The 25,456-nt window shown below is 42.7% G+C and overlaps 1 protein-coding gene across 1 annotated transcript in view; it reads left to right on the top strand.

Moving 5' to 3' along the window:
- LOC112068450 (multiple epidermal growth factor-like domains protein 6) overlaps positions 1–25,456 on the top strand; it is a 114,317-nt gene that overhangs the window by 35,433 nt on the left and 53,428 nt on the right. The window contains exons 4-16 of the mRNA XM_024135603.2: positions 954–1,076; positions 1,199–1,321; positions 1,647–1,784; positions 1,930–2,052; positions 2,517–2,639; positions 2,904–3,077; positions 6,933–7,061; positions 7,468–7,596; positions 7,789–7,917; positions 9,569–9,703; positions 9,976–10,110; positions 23,840–23,965; positions 25,297–25,428. Of these exons, the coding sequence (XP_023991371.2) occupies positions 954–1,076; positions 1,199–1,321; positions 1,647–1,784; positions 1,930–2,052; positions 2,517–2,639; positions 2,904–3,077; positions 6,933–7,061; positions 7,468–7,596; positions 7,789–7,917; positions 9,569–9,703; positions 9,976–10,110; positions 23,840–23,965; positions 25,297–25,428 (1,719 nt within the window). The remainder of the gene's footprint in view (positions 1–953; positions 1,077–1,198; positions 1,322–1,646; positions 1,785–1,929; positions 2,053–2,516; positions 2,640–2,903; positions 3,078–6,932; positions 7,062–7,467; positions 7,597–7,788; positions 7,918–9,568; positions 9,704–9,975; positions 10,111–23,839; positions 23,966–25,296; positions 25,429–25,456) is intronic.

Genomic DNA, 25,456 nt, shown 5'->3' with positions numbered 1-25,456 from the left:
CAGAGAAAATATMGATTTTTCCTTTTGGTTTGGGAGGGAATGAGTCCCGTCTGGTCCGTCAAGTCTACACCAATACAAAGGACTCATGTAAAAGTCAGGATGGACATACACTTTTCATAAACCCTTAAAACATTGGAAATAACTTCAAAACAACTCTATTCTTTTGTGTGGGTTYTATTACCAACATAAATGATCACACACATAATAATATAACAAATAATGAGCTCTGGTTCCTTCAGAAAAGTCCAATACAGTGAACTCAAGTGACCTTAGTCACGCAATGTTTGTCCGTTCATAAAGTGTAGCGTAAACCCAGTCTCAATCATACAATCAAAATATAAACTATTTTACCACACAACCATGAAGAATATCACATCTCAATAAGTCTTAAATCRTCACGGTATACATCACTCTAAAACAAATGAAATACTGTATGCAAAATAGTTCTAGTCAATCAGTCAGTCAGACAATCCAATCCACCAACAGATCTCCAGCGGAGAAAGGCCATGAAGAACTAGCGGAGAACAACAGATGTGTAGTCCAAAGGAAGCAATGAGTGGATCCGATCCTGGTTAAACTTGCGACTAGGCTACAAAGCACACTTTTAAATACAACAAAACAAACTGAGTAAAGAAGCTTCGGAACTGAGGGTTGAACACATCCTCATTCATCACCAACCCACTATGAGCTGCTGATGCTGGCTATTTAATTGGGAATTAATAGGGAAGCGCCCTATTGGAAGGAGAAGCACTGAGACGGTTCAGGGCCGTCACAATGTGTGTGTGTATGTTGCTTATGTGTGTTATGCATATATCTCTATTAGTCAGAGAGAGAGAGAAGGCAAGTGACAAGTGCATATTATGAAATGTGTGCGTGCGTGCGTGCGTTTGTGTGCGTGTATGTTTCTTTCAATGTTCGTGTGTGTGTACTCATCCCATGTAACTGTATTTCAGTAAGAAGCCCCTGTGCAGACAGAAATGGGGGCTGTATGCACACCTGCAAGAATGACGGAGGGAGAGCTCAGTGCAACTGTCTTCCTGGATACACACTGGCACAGYATGGCAAAAACTGTGAAGGTGAATATCCATCATTTGCTAAATGAGTCTGGTGATGTTTTTATTGGTTATGGTGGTGATGGGGATTATGATGATAATGCTCAAAAGCAAGTAGTTCAAAGTTGTGTGTGCGTGTGTCCCAGACATTGATGAGTGTGAGACCGACCAAGCTGCTTGTGCCCACGGTTGCCATAACACCCAGGGCTCCTTCACCTGTGTCTGTAACCCAGCGTACGAGCTGGGTGCCGATGGCAGGAAATGCTATCGTAAGTCAACTCCCATTCACTCTGTCAACTATCATTTTCACTCAGTCAACTTCCATTCTCGCTGTCAACTCTCATTCACTCTGTCAACTCCCATTCACCCTCAGTCAACTCACATTCACTCACAGTCCTGTTATTCACTTTGTCAACTCCCTTTCTCTCTCAGTCAACTAACATTCACTATGTCAACTCTTATTCACCCTCAGTCAACTCCCAATCTTTCTCAGTCAACTCTAATGCTAGTTCGAATGTCTGCGTAGATCAGCAGAACTTCAATGCAACGACACTCCTATATTCTGGGCATGTGGCCATATTTCTTTCTCTTAAGGAATCGAGATGGAGATCGTGAATGGTTGTGAGACTGCCAACGGAGGCTGTTCCCAAAAGTGCCAACAGTCCACCCTCGGACCTGTCTGCAGCTGTCACCACGGTTACCACCTGGACGACGACCTCAGGACATGTGTGGGTGAGCAAAGAGCAGTTTGATCGATATGGAGTGATTTTTATCTGCAAATAATTTAGAATTTTACATTAATTCAAAGTTATTGAAAAAATTGCCACTCAAATCTCTCCATAGACAGGCTTGTCAACAACGACTGTGTATGTTTCAGACTTGGACGAGTGTGAGGTGGGAAGCTCGTGCTGCGAGCAGGACTGTACCAACTATCCCGGGGGCTACGAATGCTACTGCGGGGCTGGCTACCGTCTCAATTCGGATGGGTGTGGCTGTGATGGTACGTTCTATTAAGCAACATAACTTCCTTGATCAAAATGGGATCAAATATGTTTTTTAAAACCTATCTACACAGTGTTATGACTTGCTGCTTACTTAAAGACATCAACAGAATATAGTTGGCTCTTCCCAATATACTGTACACTGTATGTATACTACAAGGGGGCAAATTGGATGGCGCCAATAATCGCAGTCTTGGCAGATTTGAGTTCCGTTGTTGATGTTTCTAAGCAGGAAGACACCCCGCTGTGTACGACGATGTCATGTCATGATGATGCTGAACCTATGGTGCTCTTTAATGCCATTTTCTGTGCTGTTTTAATAAGGGTGCTTGCTTCAACTTAAACTGTACATTTGCCTCTAACAATTTAAACCTCTGACACTACCATGAAATATATTTTAGACTGCTGAAGCAAGCACATACATTTTCTTCAGGAAATCTGCATTTTCTGGTTGATGTTGCAGATGTGGATGAGTGTCTGGTAGACAACGGAGGCTGTGACCATACCTGCCAGAACACAGCCGGCTCCTTRCAGTGCTACTGTCACCTAGGACACCGGCTAGATGAGGACCGTGTCTCTTGTATTCGTAAGTGGATCAGATATGAATCCTGTCTTGGTGGTAGTCAGGTAGAAATAATACATTGGGCCAGGAGTTTTCCTGACTYGYAAAAACTCTGGGCCTTAGTGGTAGGCTATAACTGGCAGTACAAGTTAAAGGCTATAGCTAGYGCCCAGAGTTTACAAGCAACAAATTGCTTTATGTTAATAAGTGGCATGCTCAACTGGATATTAGTTTGGAGGGAAAGTGTGCAAGGAGAATGACAATGACTGTTGTACTCTCTCCCTCCAGCCCTGGAGGGGGCAGTAGAGGCGTTGGAGTGGAGCAGCCYCATCGCAGTGGAGCGCCCTCTGCCCCAGATAACCCTGCTGAGGGACTACTTCCAGCCGCTGGAGCGTTATGATGACTACGACGAGGACAGCCTGGGAGAGCTGCGGGCCCAGAGCACCCTCACCCAGACCTTTGGTATACATACACCTGTAGTAACATCTACATAAGGCTGTCGTAACACCTATACAAGCAGCTTATAAGCAGTTCCTAAACAGCTTGTTTGCACCGATGTAGAATTTGGTTATTTTAAAAGATTACTCCAAGTCCTTTTCTCAATATTTATCTACGTATARAGTACCAGTCAAAAGTTTGGACACACCTACTCATTCAAGGGTTTTTCTTTATTTTTTTTTACAATTTTCTACATTGTAGAATAATATTGAAGACATCGAAACTATGAAATGACACATGGAATCATGTAGTAACCAAAAAAAGTGTTCAACAAAAAACAAAATTTATTTTAGATTTTAGATTCTTCAAAGTAGCCACGCTTTGCCTGTAAGGGGTGCGTACTGGTGGCAGAGAAGTCYGGCGCAGGAGAGCAAAAACTGTGTTACAATGGCGCCGTTTAATAATAAAAATCACCGTAAACAGAATAATCAATACAATGAGTACAAAACCCGTTGCACACCAGAAATAACGTGCACAAGCACTTACAATAAACAATTCCGGACAAGGACATGGGGGGAACAGAGGGTTAAATACACAACATGTAATGATGGAATTTAAACCAGGTGTGTGGGAAGACAAGACAAAACAAATGGACAATTAAAAATGGATGAATGATGGCTAGAAGACCGGCGATGCCGAACCGCCGAAAGCCGCCCGAACAAAGAGAGGAACCAACTTCGGCGGAAGTCGTGACATTGCCTTTGACAGCTTTGCACACTCTTGGCATTCTCTCAACCAGCTTCATGAGGAATGCTTTTCCAACAGTCTTGAATGAGTTCCCACATATGCTGAGCACTTGTTGGCTGATTTTCCTTCACTCTGCGGTCCAACTCATCCCAAACCATCTCAATTGGGTTGAGGTCGGGTGATTYTGGAGGCCAGGTCATCTGATGCAGCACTCCATCACTCTCATTCTTGGTCAAATAGCCCTTACACAGCCTGGAGGTGTGCTTTGGGTCATTGTCCTGTTGAAAAAAAAAAGAAAAACCCACTAAACCCAAAACAAAAGGGAAGGCCGAATAGCTGCAGAATGCTGTGGTAGCCATGCTGGTAAAGTGTGCCTTGAATTCTAAATAAATCACAGACAGTGTCACCAGCAAAGGATCCCCACACCATCACACCTCCTTCGTGCTTCACGGTGGGAACCACACATTGTCGGTTCACCTACTCTGCGTCTCACATGGTGGTTGTGTCACGACTTCTGCCGAAGTCGTTGCCTCTCCTTGTTCGGGCGGTGTTCGGCGGTCGACGTCACCGGTCTTCTAGCCATCATCGATCRATTTTTCATTTTCCATTGGTTMTGTCTTGTCTTCCCACACACCTGTTTTCAATCCCATCCATTACCTCTTGTGTATTTAACCCTCTGTTTCRCCTCATGTCTTTGTCAGAGATTGTTTCTTGTTAGTATTGTTTTTTATGTGTATAGGTGCGCGACGYGTCTTRGTACCCATATTTGTTTATGTTCGTRTCTTATTAGTGTTATGGAGCATGTACTTGGACATTCATTAAAAGWCTCCATTTTACACTCCGTTTGACTCTCCTGCGCCTGACTTCCCTGCCACCTATACACACGACTTTGACAYGTTGGAACCAAAAATCTCAAATTTGGACTCATCAGACCAAAGGACAGGTTTCCACTGGTCTAATGTCCATTGCTCGTGTTTCTTGGCCCAAGCATGTCTCTTCTTATTATTGATGTCCTTTAGTAGTAGTTTCTTTGCAGCAATGCGACCATGAAGAAATGATTCACAACAGTCTCCTCTGAACAGTTGATGTTGAGATGTGTCTGTTACTTGAACTCTGTGAAGCATTTATTTTGGCTGCAATTATTGAGGCTGGTAACTCTAATTAACTTATCCTCTTCCATTCCTGTGGCGGTCCTCATGAGAGACAGTTTCATCATAGCGTTTGATGGTTTTTGCAACTGCACTTGAAGAAATTTTAAAGGGATAGGCGTCCCGTCAACGGGACAGTTGTAAATCATGCAGCGCCGTGTGTCACGATCGCAGATTTTAGAGAAACAACAAATGTCYGTACATATAAGTGTCTTGTTTTGGCTGAAAGCTTAAATTCTTGTTAATATAACTGCACTGTCCAATTTACAGTAGCTATTACTGCGAAAAAATGCCATGCTATTGTTTGAGGAGAGCTCCTAACAACAAAACACTTTTTTCACAGCGATAGGTTTGATAAATTCACCTGCCTGAAGGTAAATGTTACTTACATCTGAAATCTTGCTCTGATTTATCATCCAAAGGGTCCCAGAGAGAAACATGAAATGTAGTTTTGTTAGATAAAATCCTTTTTCATATCCTAAAAATGTCCATATAGCATGCACGATCGATTTTGTATTTCCACTCATTCAATTTGCAAAGAAAGGAACTGTTGAAAATCTAACCCTAAACGTTGTTTCAACCAGTCAAATTATGTTCGTATTTATTCCTCAGAGGTCATAGGATGTAACCAGAACGTTACCACTATATCATTAGGAAATTGGTCAGAGAGCGACACCTTCATGGCGCGCAGAGACTCGGGCGGTCTTCACTTGATTGACTGTAACTTTGTCAAATAAGCACCAATCGGGGTCAAACAATCTAGCTAGCTAGATAGCCAATGAGCTGGCGTACGGGAGGAAATCCCGTATCTGTCACACAATTTTGCTGCTGCCTTGTGCAACAGCAAGCCTTTTCCTTCTGGACAAAGATGGCAAGAATATGGAGAGTTATAAAGTTATGAAAACTGGATGTTTGCAAATGTTGAACTTACAATATGGCTACTAATACTGGAAAAGCTAAATCAAAGGACAGGTACACAGATTTGATGATATTCTTGCAGAAAAATGTAATGTCATGTAAATGCGTCCTTCACGATTTGCCCAAATGTACCTGGTGACTTCACACTAAATGTCATGTAGCTTGCTCATTCTTCAAGTTATCAGTCTGAAACGTTGCACGTACACTGCTGCCCTCTGTGGACACCAGAGTGATGGCTAGATTTGGGACCTTTCTGTTGCATTTCAAAGATGGTGGTAGAGAAAAAAATATAAAACAGTTGTCTTTTTCTTTGTATTTTCTTCTACCAGATCTATTTGTGTATATTTCTCCTACATTCAATTCACATTTCCACAAACATCAAAGTGTTTCCTTTCAAATGTATCAAGAATATGCATATCCTTGCTCAGGGCCTGAGCTACAGGCAGTTAGATTTGGGTATGTCATTTAGGTGAAAACAAAAAAAAAAGGGGGCTATCCTACATAAAAGTTCTTGATATTTTCCTGGATTGACTGACCTTCATGTCATAAAGTAATGATGGACTGTTGTTTCTCTTTGCTTATTTCAGCTGTTTTTGCCATAATATGGACTTGGTCTTTTACCAAATAGGGCTATCTTCTGTATACCAKCCCTACCTTGTCACAACAGAACTGATTGGCTCAAACACATTAAGAAGGAAAGACATTCCACAAATTCACWTATAACAAGGCWCACCTGTTAACTGAAATGCATTCTAGGTGACTACCTCATGAAGTTGATTGAGAGAATGCCAAGAGTGTGCAAAGCTGTCATCAAGGCAAAGGGTGGCTACTTTGAAGAATCTTAAATTTAAAAATATATTTTGATCTGTTTTACACTTTTTTGGTTACTACTTGATTCCATATGTGTTATTTCATAGTTTTGATGTCTTCACTATTATTCCACAATGTAGAACATAGTTAAACTAAAGAAAAACCCTGGAATGAGTAGGTGTGTCCAAACTTTTGACTGCTACTGTGTATATTTTTTCTTCCTCTTCCTTCTTCTCCTCTTCTTCCACCTCCCCAGTGTGTCTAAACAACACGTTTGGTTACGACTGCAGCCTGACGTGTGACGACTGTTCCAACGGTGGCGTGTGTGACATGGAGGGCCACTGTGACTGTCCTGATGGGTGGACAGGCGTTGTCTGCAACCAGAGTGAGTGAAGCCATACAGAGAAAARAAAACATCAAAACATCAACAGGGTTTAAACGCTCAAAGTCACAGGTGATGCTGATCACCTGAGAATGTATTTACTAGGAACTAAACAAAAGCAAACCAGTGTAAACATGGAGGGGACTGCAAAACATTTCCTTTACAAAACATTTTGCTACAGTTTGTTGTGTTACTAGTCATCTAAGTTCTAACCAAATGTTTCTCTATCTATTGCTGGGTGAAGCTATAAAAGTGGCCTTCCTTATGTTTAAATGGCATTTCACATTCTGTCAGACATAATCATCATACAGAAAATTCTGTATATAGCTTTGTTGAGAGAAATAACGCCCTACCTCTGTCTCTGCTTCTCTCACCCTCTCTCGCTCTCTCTCTCCTTCCCTATGCCCAGCTTGTCCAGAGGGTACCTTTGGCAGGAACTGCTCCTTCAGCTGTAAGTGTAAGAATGGTGCCACCTGTGACCCTGTGAACGGGCACTGCCGCTGCCCGCCTGGCATCAGTGGGGACATGTGCCAGGATGGTGAGTTGGCACAGATTCATGTTATCATGCAGCACTGGATAAAAATAGCATTGCATTCTCTCAAAAATGTACAATTTATTTAGCTTGCAAATGAACCAATGGAATTGTCCTAAAAGTGCAAATCTTAATATTGGTGCACATTATAATATGTTGTACTTTCTACTCTTGCCTCTGTGTCTCTGTGCTCTGTAGGCTGTCCTAAGGGCCTGTATGGGAAACTTTGCAATAAGAAGTGTAACTGTGCCAATAACGGGCGCTGCCATCGCACCTATGGAGCCTGCCTGTGTGATCCTGGGCTGTACGGGCGCTTCTGTCATCTAAGTGAGTGGAATGATGTCTCGTTGCCTCTCTTCCTCTACCTGTAGTTTCTTTCGCTCTATTTCCTTTATGTCAGTGGTTCCCAAACACTTTTCACCCCCTTCTGTCATAGGGGAACATCCCACGCTATTTCTATGGGCACATGCACTGTCCACGACTGTTCTCACCCCTCTTGTTGGAGGAGAGAACATTTTGCAGGTTTATATCTTATTTCCTGCAATTCTACATATGTTTTGCCATGGTGTGGATAGTTTTTGTTTGTTGCCATTTTAAAGAAAATTTCCTGCAATTATATGCATTTTGATATGGGGTGGAGAGAACATTTTGTGGTTTTAYAGCTAATTTCCTACAATTCTATACATTTTGCCATGTCTTGTATGTGTTCATGTGACACTGTATCTGAGTGGCTCAAACATTAGAACATTTTCTCCCTGAATGTCAAAACCAATGGGCAAAAACACCTAGCAAATTTTTTTTATCTGACCTCGGCTAGTTGATCTGGACATTTCTGACAAGTTATAAATAGCTCTCTAAGGTCTGCAGTGACTGACGTGACAAAAGGACAACTGATGATGCGCTACCCAATTTAGAAAGTGCACCTTGTGCATTCTCCTATTACAACTTTCAAGAGTAAGTTGAAAGTRAGACTGAGTTCCTTAAAAACCCAGCATGCCCCACAGTTTGGGAACCACTGCTTTATGTAATTCTTTCACTCCCTGTAGCCATTTCTCTGATTGCCAGGACRAGTGATTACCTCAAGGAAGGACTCATTCCTGGTACATCTGGATCTTACTGTGTTCACAGTGGGGCTGTTCGGCGGGTAGGATTGCTGATCTAGGATCAGGTCCCCTCTGTTGTGATCAATATGATCTAAAAGGCAAAACTGATCCTAAATCAGAACACCAACTCTAAGATGCTTTATTTGATTTGAGTTATTAGGATCCCCATTATCCAACGTCAATGGTGAGAGCTCGTCTTACTGGGGTCCAACACACAACAGAAAATACATTACAGACAAAAGACTTTACAATTTACATACATTTAAAAACATTAACATGTTGTGTGTGTGCATCTATCAGTTACACATACATGTCAGTACATACACACAACAAGTAGGTCACATGGGGGAGAGGCGTTGTGTCGTGAGGTGTTGCTTTATTTGTTTTTTTCAAACCAGGTTTGCTGTTCACTTGCGCTATATGAAATGGAGTTCCATGCACTCATGAACCCGTATAATACTGTTAGTTTCCTTGAATTTGTTCTGGACCTGGGGATGGTGAAAAGACCCCTGGTGGCATGTCTGYTGGGGTAAGTGTGTGTGTTAATGCTGTGTGTAAGTTGACTATGCAAACAATTTGGACAAACATTCATGTTTATTATGAATACAAGAAGTGATTGTCAGTCTTTCCTCAACTCTTAGCCAAGAGAGACTGGCATGCATAGTATTAATATTAGCCTTCTGATTACAATGAAGAGCAAGACGTGCTCATATTGTCCATATGACTGGACAATAATCAWGATAAGATAAAACCCATATTTATSAATAAGGGCCTCGGACCCCTCTTCCCCTGCACTACCATGTAAACAGTTGGGCAGTGTGTACCCTATCAGGCCTGCAGTCGTGTTTAACGCTTGGTGTGCTGTCTCTCCCCAGCGTGTCCTAAGTGGGCGTACGGCCCTGGCTGCTCGGAGGAGTGCCAGTGTGTCCAACAGAACACCCTAGAGTGCCACCGCAACCATGGCTCCTGTGTCTGCAAACCAGGCTACCAGGGCAAGAACTGCCAGGAGGGTCAGTGGTCCAGAAGATGTTCTGCACACACACACACACACGAGCGTACCCAGACACAAGCATACACACGAATGCACATGCACACATAAACACACACACGCATTCACATATACATATAGCTATGTACATGCACGCACACACACACAGACACACAAACAAACAAAACACACATACGTCAATGGAATGGTTCTATCTGGCTTGATCTCGGTCCAGGAAATGGGCCCTAAATGTGTWACCAGTACCTTTAACCCACTTTTGCACCTCTCCTCTAGAGTGTAATAGAGGATACTATGGCCTGGCCTGCAAGAGGACATGTCAGTGTCCATCTGGGGTACCCTGTGATCATGTGACAGGGGAGTGTCTGAGCCAGTGCCCACCTGGCTTCCATGGGGACAACTGTGACCTAGGTGGGTACAGTGCATGGCATACCAACCCAGACCAATGCAGAATAGTACTTTGTTGTCCATGCATTGGAAATGTGTATTTCTTGTTTCTTCTAACTCCCTCAGGCGAGACAACATAAAAAGCTCGGAGACATGCACACAGACACACACACACTCACTCGCACATGCACACATGCACAGTATGGCATCTAAGTCTATTGCACTCATTCTCTGTCATGGCTAGATTCCAAAGCGACTGGTTTCATGTTTGTTTTTGCTAGTTTTCTCATGGTGTTTCTCATGGACTCACGGTCTTTCATACACACAGTAGTTGCAGCTGTTTATGAGTTTGTCTTCTTTTAGATGTGGTACTCAACACTGGTCTTCTGTTTTCCCCTCTCTTGCGGTTTGTGCTGAGCAGTTACACAATAATCAACAAGAGACGGATGGGGTGTCTCCAACTCTGGTACTGGAGAGCTACAGGCCTGGGTGTGCAGGGTTTGGTTCTAACCCAATTCCAACAGACCTGCTTCACCTAGGGCCCTATAAAATCAATAAAACTAAATTCAACAATATTCAAAATTGTATTCAAATCAACTAGTAGAAAATCAACTAAATGTATTGAACTTATTAGAAAATGCATGAATTTGCCCAAGTTATTCATAAGAGAAGAACAAAATGCATCAGTGATTTGTATTTTCCTGCAACTTTCTGAAACGGCACGTGTGTGTGTGTGTGTGCGCATATGTGTAGCCGTTAGCGATGATGCTAATGATAACCTTCTTCTGGTAGAGATGGAAAGGCTCTCCCAAAAACCTTCTCCATTAAATATTCATCTACAAAGTAACCTATGCCTACCTGGTATATCATAATTYTTTGCATCAATCCAGTGGCCATTTGTTTTGCAAACTCTGCGATCACATGAGCAGTACAGAGACATTGCTAACCAAACAAAGGTATCTTGCTGGTGCGCACTTGCACTTCTATTTTTCTAAGAGCTCAAAAGTGGTCTCCTGATGTGGTTTAAAGCTCCAATGCAGCCSTTTTTATCTCCATGTCAAATCATTTTTGGGTAACAATTAAGTACCTTGTTGTGAATTGTTTTCAATTAAAATTGTCAAAAAGAAACACATAGCTTCCTAGCGAAGGGCAATTTCTCAAGTAAGACTTTTGCTAAGACTGTCTGGGAGTGATCTGAAGATTTGCTGTTATTGGTTGAGGTTTGGAACTCTTTCTTATTGGTCTATTTAACTAATTTACTGCATGGTGATGTCACCATGGAAGGCCAAAACTCCATCCCACAAAAACAAACTGAAATTTCAGGCAGTCTTTTCAAACAGCTCTATAAAATAAAATATAAAACGCAGGTATATCACATTTTTGACTGCACTCGGCCATGAAACATTTTTGTGGACTTTTGTGGACATCATTTTTTAGTTTTTCTATTAAAAAAAGTGTGATTTTGAGAGTGTATACCTGAAAGAATTGGAATAAAAACAAAACAGAATCAGGCAAACAATTTAAAAAAAATGTATAGGGTACTATTCACCTAATCAAGGTCCAGACTGAAGAATTACCTGTACTAGCTGCACGTCAGAACCTTGATTATTTGAAACATGTGTTAGTGCTGGAGTGGAACAAAAGCCTGTACACCCTGTAGCTCCCCAAGGACAGGAGTTGGAGACCCCTGTATTGGAGTCATTAGGTCTGAGCAGATGTGCTCATTATGGGGTGACATTTTGACAATGGAAAAAAGCAGAGCTCACAGCACCCCCACACRAACTGACGTACCCCGGTCTCCCCTACTGGGTTGTGGGTGGGTGGCTACACTGACAAGCAGCTGTGTGAATGTGTGGGGCTATGGTTCTTGACCTCGGATYCCTCCAAGGGTGATGGTCTGGGAACCGGGGCTGTCCGTTGAGTCTGCTTCCTCCATCCATCCTTCAATCGTTTTACTTATCCCTCTGTRTTTCCCACAATGGTGTCTGGCTAATAGGATGGTCATTGTGTAATGAATGTACTCAAACTCTGTGGGAGAATAAGGTGATGTGTGTGTGCGTGAATGCGTGTTTACATACATGCATGCTTGCATCCATGAAAGTGTGTGTGTTTGTGAAGATGCACTTACTGCATAAGTGAGTTCCTATATTGGTGTTTTGTGTCTGCGTGTGTATGTAGCTATGCATGCGTGTGTGTGTCTATGTGTGTCCGTTTATGTGTGTGGGTCAATAACAGACAGAAACAACCAGAATAGTTTAATTGAAACACCAAGCTGGCGGTGAGTTTCTTGTCATCTGGAAGCCATTAAGCGATCAGACACTTGCATCTCCAATCAATTAGAAATATCGGGGAGCGAGGGGAATCGTGCTGGCCTACCTCCTCTAATTTCCCTCTGTTTATCTGCATCTCTCTTAATGGTATGTTTTTCAACTTTCCCCTCCATTTTAATTTGGATACTCTGGGCACTCTGGAGGGGAAGGATACCCTCAATCTGTAAATGAGTACAGGGTCTCAGAGAAAGTTGCCAGAGGGGATGGCTACTGTTTTACGGGCCCCTAACCAATTYTGCTATTCTGTGTATTTTTTGGGGCCATTGTCTCTTATGACCGAAAAGAGCTTCTGGACATCAGAACAGCGATTACTCACCTCAGGCTGGACAAGTATTTTTTCTTCAATGACTCGGAGGCGAAAGATTTACGGCTCCTCCCGGACCAGGCCCAAATCCCCGTCATTCGCATGAAGAGGAGACACCGATACAGGATTCGCAGATCCGGGTGCTTGGTGAGAATTTGTRGGCYAGTGGATAATCCYCCTTTACCATCCGTCCTACTGGCAAACATGCAATCACTGGAGAATAAACTGGATGAGCTCCGTTCGAGACTATCCTACCAAAGGGACATTAAAAACTGTAATATCTTCCAGGATTCATCCGATGGCATTAAGGAGTACTGTATACCACTTCAGTCACCGGCTTAATCAATAAGTGCATTGATGACGTCATCCCCGCAGTGACCCTACGTACATATCCCAACCACATGCTGTAGATTACAAGCAACATCCGCACTGAGCTAAAGACTACAGCTGCCGCTTTCAAAGAGCGGGACACTGTTATAAGAAATCCCGCTATGCCCTTCGTCAAACCATCAAACAGGCAAAGTGTCAATACAGGACTAAGATTGAATCCTACTACACCGGCTTTGACGCTTGTCGGAAATGGCYGGGCTTGCCAACTATTACGGATTATATAGGTAAACCCAGCCTCGAACTGCCCAGTGACGCAAGCCTACCAGACGAGCTAAATTACTTCTATGCTCGCTTCGAGCAACACTGAACCATGCATGAGATCACCAGCTGTTCTGTACAACTTTGTGATCACGTCTCTCCGTAGCCGATGTAAGACCTTTAAACAAGTCGACATTCACAAGGCCGCAGMGCCAGACCAATTATCAGGATGCATACTCAGAGCATACAACTGTCTTCACTGATATTTTCAACCTCTGCCTGACTGAGTCTGTAATACCTACATGTGTAAAGCAGACCACTATAGTCCCTGTGCCCAAGAACACCAAGGTAACCTCCCTAAATGACTACCAACCTGTAGCATTCACGTCTGTAGCCATGAAGTGCTTTAAAAGACTGGTCATGGCTCACATCAACACCATCATCCCAGAAACCCTAGACCCACAACAAATTGCATACCACCCCAACAGAGCCACAGATGACGCAATCTTTATTGCACTCCACACTGCATTTTCRCACCTGGACAAAAGGAACACCAACTTGAGAATACTGTTCGTTGACTACAGCTCAGCGTTCAACACCATAGTGCCCTAAAACTCATCACTAAGCTAAGGAACCTGAGACTATACACCTCCCTCTGCAACTGGATCCTGGTCTTCCTGACGGGCTGCCCCCAGGAGGTAAGGGTAGGTAACAGCACATCTGCCATGCTGATTCTCAACACGGGGGCCTTTCAGGGGTATGTGCTTTGTACCCTCCTGTACTCCCTGTTCACCCATGACTGCATGGCCATGCACGACACCAACACCATCATTAAGTTTGCAGGCAACACAATGGCGGTAGGCCTGATCACCGACAACGATGAGACAGCCTATAGGGAGGAGGTCAGAGACCTGGCAGTGTGGTGCCAGGACAACAACCTATTCCTCAACGTGAGCAAGACAAAGGAGCTGATCGTGGACTACAGGAAAAGGAGGGCCGAGCACACCCCCATTCAAATRGACTGGGCTGTAGTGGAACAGATTGAGAGCTTCAAGTTCCTTGCTGACCACATCACCATCAAACTATCATGGTCCAAACACACCAAGATAGTTGTGAAGAAGGCACATCAACGCCTATTCCCCATCAGGAGACTGAAAAGATGTGGCATGGGCACTCAGATCCTTAAAAAGTTCTACAGCTGCACCATCGAGAGCATCCTGACTGGTCGCATCACCACTTGGTATGGCAACTGCTCGGCATCCAACCATAAGGCACTACAAAGGGTAATGCGTACAGCCCAGTACATCACTGGGGCCAAGCTTGCTGCCATCCAGTACCTCTATACCAGACGATGTCAGAGGAAGGCCCTAAAAAAAAAGAAGACTCCAGCTAACGAGAAGTGGTACCGGAGCGCCAAGTCTAGGTCCAAAAGGCTCCTTAACAGCTTCTACCCCCAAGCCAAATGGCTACCCGACCATATGCATTAACCACCTATTTTACAGTGCCGTTACTCACTGTTTATTATCTATGTATAGTCACTTTAATCAATCAAATGTATTTCAATCAAATGTATTTATAAAGCCCTTTTAACACCAGCCAATGTCACAAAGTGCTATACAGAAACCCAGCCTAAAACCCCAAACAGCAAGCAATGCAGATGTAACCCTACCTACATGTACATATTACCTCGACTAACCTGTACCCCCGCACATTGACTCGGTACCGGTATCCCTTGTACATAGCCTTGTTGTTATTATTATTTGTTATATATATATTTTAATAATAAAAAAAYTATTAATTATTAAATTAATAATAATAATTAAATTATTACTTTATAAAAAAACTCTGCATTGTTGGTTTTAAGGGCTTGTAAGTAAACATTTCACGGTAAGGTTGTATTCTGAGCATGTGAGAAATAACATTTGATTTGAGTCTCTTGATCTCTGGCTCTCTTCCTGTCTCTTTGTCTCTTTGTCTCTTTACCTCTTTGTCTCTCTCTCTCTCTCTGCTCCAACGAGTGTGAATACTTTCTGAAGCCACTGTATACAGTGCCTTTGGAATGTATTCAGACCCCTTCCCTTCCTTTTTTCAACATTTTGTTATGTTACAGCCTTGTTCTACAATGGATTAAATTAAACATTTTCTCAGAAATCTACACACAATACCCCATAATGACAAAGCAAAAACAGGTTTTTATATTTTTAGCAAATTTATTAAAACAAAAAAACAGAAATACCTTATTTACATAAGTATTCTTTTTCTTCCTCTTCCTTCTTCTCCTCTTCTTCCACCTCCCCAGTGTGCTCTAAACAACACGTTGGTTACGACTGCAGCCTGACGTGTGACGACTGTTCCAACGGTGGCGTGTGTGACATGGAGGGCCACTGTGACTGTCCTGATGGGTGGACAGGTTGTCTGCAACCAGAGTGAGTGAAAGCCATACAAGAAAATAAAACATCAAAACATCAACAGGGTTTAAACGCTCAAAGTCACAGGTTGATGCTGATCACCTGAGAATGTATTTTATAGGAACTAAACAAAAGCAAACCAGTGTAAACATGGAGGGGACTGCAAAACATTTCCTTTACAAAACATTTTGCTACAGTTTGTTGTGTTACTAGTCATCTAAGTTCTAACCAAATGTTCTTCTATCTATTGCTGGGTGAAGCTATAAAAGTGGCCTTCTATGTTTAAATGGCATTCACATTCTGTCAGACATAATCATCATACAGAAAATTCTGTATATAGCTTTGTTTGAGAGAAATAACGCCCTTACCTCCTGTCTCTGCTTCTCTCACCCTCTCTCGCTCTCTCTCTCCTTCCCTATGCCCAGCTTGTCCAGAGGGACCTTTGGCAGGAACTGCCTCCTTCAGCTGTAAGTGTTAAGAATGGTGCCACCTGTGACCTCGTGAACGGGCACTGCCGCTGCCCGCCTGGCATCAGTGGGGACATGTGCCAGGATGTGAGTTGGCACGATTCATGTTATCATGCAGCACTGGATAAAAATAGCATTGCATTCTCTCAAAAAATGTACAATTTATTTAGCTTGCAAATGAACCAATGGAATTGTCCTAAAACGTGCAAATCTTAATATTGGTGCACATTATAATATGTTGTACTTTCTACTCTTTGCCTCTGTGTCTCTGTGCTCTGTAGGCTGTCCTAAGGGCTGTATGGGAAACTTTGCAATAAGAAGTGTAACTGTGCCAATAACGGGCGCTGCCATCGCACCTATTGAGCCTGCCTGTGTGATCCTGGCTGTACGGGCGCTTCTGTCATCTAAGTGAGTGGAATGATGTCTTCGTGCCTCTCTTCCTCGAACCTGTAGTTTCTTTCGCTCTATTTCCTTATGTCAGTTGGTTCCCAAACACTTTTCACCCCCTTCTGTCATAGGGAACATCCCACGCTATTTCTATGGGCACATGCATGTCCACGACTGTTCTCACCCCTCTGTTGGAGGAGAGAACATTTGCAGGTTTATATCTTATTTCCTGCAATTCTACATATGTTTTGCCTGGTGTGGATAGTTTTTGTTTGTTGCCATTTTAAAGAAAATTTCCTGCAATTATATGATTTTGATATGGGGTGAGAGAACATTTTGTGGTTTTAAAGCTAATTTCCTACAATTCTAACATTTTGCCATGTCTTGTATGTGTTCATGTGACACTGTATCTGAGTGGCTCAAACATTAGAACATTTTCTCCCTGAATGTCAAAACCAATGGGCAAAAACACCTAGCTAAAATTTTTTATTGACCTCGGCTAGTTTTCTGACAAGTTATAAATAGCTCTCTAAGGTCTGCAGTGACTGACGTGACAAAAAGGACAACTGATGATGCGCTACCCAATTTAGAAAGTGCACCTTGTGCATTCTCCTATTACAACTTTCAAGAGTAAGTTGAAAGTTAGACTGAGTTCCTTTAAAAACCCAGCATGCCCCACAGTTTTGGGAACCACTGCTTTATGTAATTCTTTCACTCCCTTAGCCATTTCTCTGATTGCCAGGACCAGTGATTACCTCAAGGAAGACTCATTCCTGGTACATCTCTGGATCTTACTGTGTTCACAGTGGGGCTGTTCGGCGGGGTGATTGCTGATCTAGGATCAGGTCCCCTCTGTTGTGATCAATATGATCTAAAAGGCAAAACTGATCCTAAATCAGAACACCAACTCTAAGATGCTTTATTTGATCTTGAGTTATTAGGATCCCCATTATCCAACGTCACATTGGTGAGAGCTCGTCTTACTGGGTCCAACACACAACAGAAAATACTTACAGACAAAAGACTTTACAATTTACATACATTTAAAAACATTAACATGTTGTGTGTGTGCATCTATCAGTTACACATACATGTCAGTACATACAACACAACAAGTAGTCACATGGGGGAGAGGCGTTGTGTCGTGAGGTGTTGCTTTATTTGTTTTTCAAACCAGGTTTGCTGTTCACTTGCGCTATATGAAATGGAGTTCCATGCACTCATGAACCCGTTATAATTTACTGTTTAGTTTCCTTGAATTTGTTCTGGACCTGGGATGGTGAAAAGACCGGTGGCATGTCTGAGTGGGTAAGTGTGTGTGTTATGCTGTGTGTAAGTTGACTATGCAAACAATTTGGCAAACATTAATGTTATTCATGAATACAAGAAGTGATTGTCAGTCTTTCCTCAACTCTTAGCCAAAAGAGACTGCATGCATAGTATTAATTTAGCCTTCTGATTACAATGAAGAGCAAGACGTGCTCATATTGTCCATATGACTGGACAATAATCATGATAAGATAAAACCCATATTTATCAATAAGGGCCTCGGACCCCTCTTCCCCTGCACTACCATGTAAACAGTTGGGCAGTGTGTACCCGATCAGGCCTGCAGTCGGGTTTTAACGCTTGGTGTGCTGTCTCTCCCCAGCGTGTCCTAAGTGGCGTACGGCCCTGGCTGCTCGGAGGAGTGCCAGTGTGTCCAACAGAACACCCTAGAGTGCCACCGCAACCATGGCTCCTGTGTCTGCAAACCAGGCTACCAGGGCAAGAACTGCCAGGAGGGTCAGTGGTCCAGAAGTGTTCTGCACACACACACACACGAGCGTACCCAGACACAAGCATACAACACGAATGCCACTGCACACATAAACACACACACGCATTCACATATACATATAGCTATGTACATGCACGCACACACACACAGACACACAAACAAACAAACACACATACGTCAATGGAATGGTTCTATCTGGCTTGATCTCGGTCCAGGAAATGGGCCCTAAATGTGTTACCGTACCTTTTAACCCACTTTTGCACCTCTCCTCTAGAGTGTAATAGAGGATACTATGGCCTGGCCTGCAAGAGACATGTCTGTGTCCATCTGGGGTCCCCTGTGATCATGTGACAGGGGAGTGTCTGAGCCAGTGCCCACCTGGCTTCCATGGGGGACAACTGTGACCTAGGTGGGTACAGTGCATGGCATACCAACCCAGACCAATGCAGAATAGTACTTTGTTGTCCATCATTGGAAATGTGTATTTCTTGTTTTTCTAACTCCCTCAGGCGAGAAAACATAAAAAGCTCGGAGACATGCACACAGACACCACACACTCACTCGCACATGCACCATGCACAGTATGGCATCTTAAGTCTATTGCACTCATTCTCTGTCATGCTAGATTCCAAAGCGACTGGTTTCATGTTTGTTTTTGTAGTTTTCTCATGGTGTTTCTCATGGACTCACGGTCTTTCATACACACAGTAGTTGCCAGCTGTTTATGAGTTTGTCGTCTTTTAGATGTGGTACTCAACACTGGTCTTCTGTTTTCCCCTCTCTTGCGGTTTGTGCTGAGCAGTTACACAATAAATCACAAGAGACGGATGGGGTGTCTCCAACTCTGGTACTGGAGAGCTACAGGCCTGGGTGTGCAGGTTTGGTTCTAACCCAATTCCAACAGACCTGCTTCACCTAGGGCCCTATAAAATCAATAAACTAAATTCAACAATATTCAAAATTGTATTCAAATCAACTAGTAGAAAATCAACTAAAGATTTGAACTTATTAGAAAATGCATGAATTTGCCCAAGTTATTCATAAGAGAAGAACAAAATGCATCAGTGATTTGTATTTTCCTGCAACTTTCTGAAACGGACGTGTGTGTGTGTGTGTGCGCATATGTGTAGCCGTTAGCGATGATGCTAATGATAACCTTCTTCTGGTAGAGATAAAGGCTCTCCCAAAAACCTTCTCCATTAAATATTCATCTACAAAGTAACCTATGCCTACCTGGATATATCATAATTATTTGCATCAATCCAGTGGCCATTTGTTTTGCAAACTCTGCGATCACATGAGCAGTACAGAGACATTGCTAACCAAACAAAGGTATCTTGGCTGTCGCACTTGCATTTCTTCTATTTTCTAAGACCTCAAAAGTGGTCTCCTGATGTGGTTTAAAGCTCCAATGCAGCCCTTTTTATCTCCATGTCAAATCATTTTTGGGTAACAATTAAGTACCTTGTTGTGAATTGTTTTCAATTAAAATTGTCAAAAAGAAACACAAATAGCTTCATAGCGAAGGGCAATTTCTCAAGTAAGACTTTTGCTAAGGACTGTCTGGGAGTGATCTGAAGATTGCTTGTAGTAGAGGTTTGAACTCTTTCCTATTGGCTATTCAACTAATATTACGCAGGTGATGTCACCATGGAAGGCCAAAACTCCTCCCACAAAAACAGTGAAATTAGCAGTCTTTTCAAACAGCTCTATAAAATAAAATATAAAACGCAGGTATATCACATTTTGACTGCCACTCGGCCATGAAACATTTTTGTGGACTTTTTGTGACATCATTTTTTAGTTTTTCTATTAAAAAAAGTGTGATTTGAGAGTGTATACCTGAAAAGAATTGGAATAAAAACAAAACAGAATCAGGCAAACAATTTAAAAAAATGTATAGGGTACTATTCACCTAATCAAGGTCCAGACTGAAGAATTACCTGTACTAGCTGCACGTCAGAACCTTGATATTTGAAACATGTGTTAGTGCTGGAGTGGAACAAAAGCCTGTACCCCTGTAGCTCCCCAAGGACAGGAGTTGGAGACCCCTGTATTGGAGTCCTTAGGTCTGAGCAGCATTGTGCTCATTATGGGTGACATTTTGACAATGCGAAAAAGCAGAGCTCACAGCACCCCCACACTAACTGACGTACCCCGGTCTCCCCTACTGGGTTGTGGTGTGGGTGGCTACCACTGACAAGCAGCTGTGTGAATGTGTGGGGCTATGGTTCTTGACCTCGGATACCTCCAAGGTGATTGGTCTGGGAACCGGGGCTGTCCGTTAAGTCTGCTTCCTCCATCCATCCTTCAACTCTTACTTATCCCTCTGTCTTTCCCCAATGGTGTCTGGCTAATGGATGGTCATTGTGTAATGAATGTACTCAAACTCTGTGGAGAATAAGGTGACTGTGTGTGTGTGCGTTGAATGCGTGTTACATACAGCATGCTTGCATCCATGAAAGTGGTGCTGCTTGTGAAGATGCACTTACTGCATAAGTGAGTTCCTTATTGGTGTTTTGTGTCTGCGTGTGTAATGTAGCTATGCATGCGTGTGGTGTGTCTATGTGTGTCCGTTTATGTGTGTGGGTCAATAACAGACAGAAACAACCAGAATAGTTTAATTGAAACACACAAGCTGGCGGTGAGTTCTTGTCATCTGGAAGCCATTAAGCGATCAGACACTTGCATCTCCAATCAATTAGAAATATCGGGAGGAGGGAATCGCTGCTGGCCTACCTCTCTAATTTCCCTCTGTTTATCTGCATCTCTCTTAATGGTATGTTTTTCAACTCCCTCCATTTTAATTTGGATACTCTGGCACTCTGGAGGGAAGGATACCCTCAATCTAAATGAGTACAGGGTCTCAGAGAAAGTTGCCAGAGGGGATGGCTACTGTTTTACGGGCCCTAACCAATTGTGCTATTCTGTGTATTTTTTGGGGCCATTGTCTCTTATGACCGAAAAGAGCTCTGGACATCAGAACAGCGATTACTCACCTCAGGCTGGACAAGTATTTTTTCTTCAATGACTCGGAGCGAAAGATTTACGGCTCCTCCCGGACCAGGCCCAAATCCCGTCATTCGCTATGAGAGGAGACACCGATACAGGATTCGCAGATCCGGGTGCTTGGTGAGAATTGTTGGCGAGTGATAATCCACCTTTAACCATCCGTCCTACTGGCAAACATGCAATCACTGGAGAATAAACTGGATGAGCTCCGTTCGAGACTATCCTACAAAGGGACATTAAAAACTGTAATATCTTCCAGGATTCATCCGATGGCATTAAGGAGTACTGTATACACTCATTCTCACCGGCTGTAATACTTTTTTGGTTACTACATGATTCCATATGTGCTTTTTCATAGTGTTGATGTCTTCACTATTATTCTACAATGTAGAAAATAGTAAAAATAAAGAATAAACCTTGAATGAGTAGGTGTGTCCAAATTTGACTGGTACTGTATATCTCCATCCCTTTCTCTCTTTCTCTCACTCTCTCTCTGTACACCCCCATCACTCTCTYTCCCTCCCTCTCCCTGGCATTTATCGATTCAATACATTTTACTGGTGTGTACACATCCCTGGTTTCCCATGTAAATCAACATTAGCAGATGGGGAATTGCTGGACATTCTGTACTAGATACAGTGCCTTGCAAAAGTATTCAACCCCCTTGGCGTTTGTCCTATTTTGTTGCATTACAACCTGTAATTTAATTTCATGTAATGGACATACACAAAATTGTCCAAATTGGTGAAGTGAAATGAAAAAAATTACTTAAAAAAAAATATTCAAACGGAAAAGTGGTGCTTGCATGTGTATTCACCCCCTTTGCTATGAAGCTCCTAAATAAGATCTAGTGCAACCAATTACATTCAGAAGTCAAATAATTWGTTGAATAAAGTCCACATGTGTGGAATCTAAGTGTCACATGATCTGTCACATGATCTCAGTATATATACACCTGTTCTGAAAGGCCCCAGAGTCTGCAAACCCACTAAGCAAGGGGCACCACCAAGCAAGCGACACTATGAAGACCAAGGAGCTCTCCAATCAGGTCAGGGACAAAGTTGTGGAGAAGTACAGATTAGGGTTGGGTTATAAATAAATATCKYAAAWTTTTAACATCCCACGGAGCACCATTAAATCCATTATTAAAAAATAMAAAGAATATGGCACCACAACAAACCTGCCAAGAGAGGGCCACCCACCAAAACTCACAGACCAGACAAGGAGGGCATTAATCAGAGAGGCAACAAAGAGACCAAAGATAACCCTGAAGGAGTTGCAAAGCTCCACAGCYGAGATTGGAGTTTCTGTCCATAGGACCACTTTAAGCCGTACACTCCACAYAGCTGGGCTTTACGGAAGAGTGTCCAGGAAAAAATAAGCAAACATATTGGTGTTCACCAAAAGGCATGTGGGAGACTCCTCAAACATATGGAAAAAGGCACTCTGGTCAGATGAGACGCAAATTGAGCTTTTTGGCCATCAAGGAAAACGCTATGTCTGGCGCAAACGCAACACCTCTCATCACCCCGAGAGCACCATCCCCACAGTGAAGCATGGTGGTGGCAGCATCATGCTGTGGGGATGTTTTTCATCGGCAGGGACTGGGAACTGGTCAGAATTGAAGAATTATGGATGGTGCTAAATACAGGGAAATTCTTGAGGGAAACCTGTTTCAGTCTTCCAGAGATTTGAGAGTGGGACGGATTCATTTTCCAGTAGGACAATGACCCTAAGCTACTACTAAGCAACACTCAAATGGTTTAACGGGAAACTTTTAAATGTCTTGGAATGGCCTAGTCAAAGCCCAGACCTCAATCCAATTGAGAATCTGTGGTATGACTTAAAGATTGCTGTACACCAGTTGAACCCATCCAACTTGAAGGAGCTGGAGCAGTTTTGCCTTGAAGAATGGGCAAAAATCCCAGTGGCTAGATGTGCCAAGTTTATAGAGACATACCCCAAGTGACTTGCAGCTGTAATTGCTGCAAAAGGTGACTCTACAAAGTATTGACTTTGGGGGGTGAATAGTTATGCACGCTCAAGTTCTCKGTTTTTTWGTCATATTTCTTGTTTGTTTCACAATAAAAAATATTTTGCATCTTCAAAGTGGTAGGCATGTTGTGTAAATCAAATGATACAAACCCCCAAAAATCAATTTTAATTTCAGGTTGTAAGGCAACAAAATAGGAAAAATGCCAAGGGGGGTGAATACTTTCGCAAGCCACTCTAGATCCACCATTCACATGCCAAGGGGGATATCAGACAAACTTGACAAAGGAAACGCATATGCTATCCAACACCCATCCACATATATTTCCTACATATTCATCTAATCAAACATATTCATCCAAATTCAGTTCAATTGAGGGTAGCCAAACAGTTGTGTAAACATAAAATAGTATAGTGTGTTTTTCGTCTGTATATCATCATACTATCTGTCAATAAATCATAAATGTGTGTGTCTTCTTTCACAGACTGTCCAGAGGGTTACTACGGGGCTGGATGTAACCAATCGTGCCACTGTTCTGGCTCCCCATGTGACAACATGACAGGACAGTGTCACTGTCTTGCCGGMATGAAGGGACAGCACTGTGAAACTGGTAAGGATGGGGGGCAACATGCTAATAGGGCGTGTCGTGTAGGGCCATGGGGGAAGAGGAACTTGGGTGGAGGGTGCAAGGGGTTCCAATCAATAAATCAAAAATGTTTTCTCTTTTTTCTTTACGTGTACTGCACAAACATCAGGAAGGAAAAGGCAGGACTCTATCATAAAAACATGAGATTGTATTATCCACTTCAAATTCAAATCATGACGTTTAGGCCGTCAATGCCATGGCCTTCAACAGGCGCTAGGAAAATATCCAAAGACATTTGTCTGGCACTAGGTAGGTAGAATATTAACTGTACAAAAAATGAAGCTGTCACTGAATAAAAAAACTCAACCTCCCAAGGCGTTTAAAAAACAAGGAAAACTGTAGGTAGAGGAACCAGTCCTCCTAGAACCGGAGCCCGTCCTCTTCTGGCTGGCCAGGCATAATGACAAATCCCATAGGAATATCCTCCTGGCATACTGGCATGGAAAAATCCCTGTGCCGCAGTATCGGCCACGGTCTGTCCTCTTTAAAAGCTCTCTTCAATTCAACATGGGCTGACCAGAGCAGTACGTGTGTTATATTCAACAATGTGATGGCACACATCTCTCTTCAACTGCTAACCATAGTAAAACAACCCAGAAAACATGTTGTGATTGCATCTTTAATGTTTTTCCATTCTGGTCCGTTTGAAATTCTCCTGGACATTGTTGGGAATARGAGCTCCTTGGAAGAGGTGATGGAATTGAGCCTGGCAGTTTTAGAGAAGAGAGAGTACTTAAAGGCCCAGTGCAGTCAGAAACGTGATTTTCCTGTGTTTTATATATATTTCCACGCTATGAAGTTGGAATAATACTGTGACATTTTGAAAATGATAATACCCTTTTAGTGTAAGAGCTGTTTGAAAAGACTGCCTTCAATTTCAACTCGTTTTGGTGGGAGGGAGTTTTGGCCTTCCATGGTGACATCACCCTGCGGTAAATGTGTTGATAGGCTAATAAGAAAGAGTTCTAAACCTCTCTGCCAATTACAGCTAATTTATTTTTTTTCTCTCCCCACTCAAACCACTCCTAGACAGTCCTAGCAAAATTATTGATTGAAAAATAGTTTTTTCCTATTTGGGACACAGCACTTTATGAAATTAGATRTTCAAATAAGCCATATGAGAATCAGTACTCTGTTCATTCTTTAGTCATGGAACACTGGTTAGAATAATAATGCTGAGTAGTACTAGCCCCATATGAAGAATATAACATTTCATTCACAAGGACAGCTTTGGAGTCTTTTTTATCTCTAACTTTCTTTCTCTCTGTCCCTCTCTCTCCCCTCATGTCTGTTAGAGTGTGAGGAGGGTCGTTGGGGTGTGGGCTGCTCAGGCTCCTGTCCCCACTGTCAGAACAGGGGAGTGTGTGACAAACACAATGGAGTGTGTTGCTGTCAACCTGGATACATGGGCACCTTGTGTCAGAGCAGTGAGAGACACACACACACACACACACA

The sequence above is a fragment of the Salvelinus sp. IW2-2015 genome, unplaced genomic scaffold (genome assembly GCF_002910315.2).
Source record: "Salvelinus sp. IW2-2015 unplaced genomic scaffold, ASM291031v2 Un_scaffold516, whole genome shotgun sequence".
NCBI classification, from domain to species: domain Eukaryota; kingdom Metazoa; phylum Chordata; class Actinopteri; order Salmoniformes; family Salmonidae; genus Salvelinus; species Salvelinus sp. IW2-2015.
The sequence above is the reverse complement of the archived record's forward strand: the minus strand, read 5'-3'. Positions and strand labels throughout refer to the sequence as shown.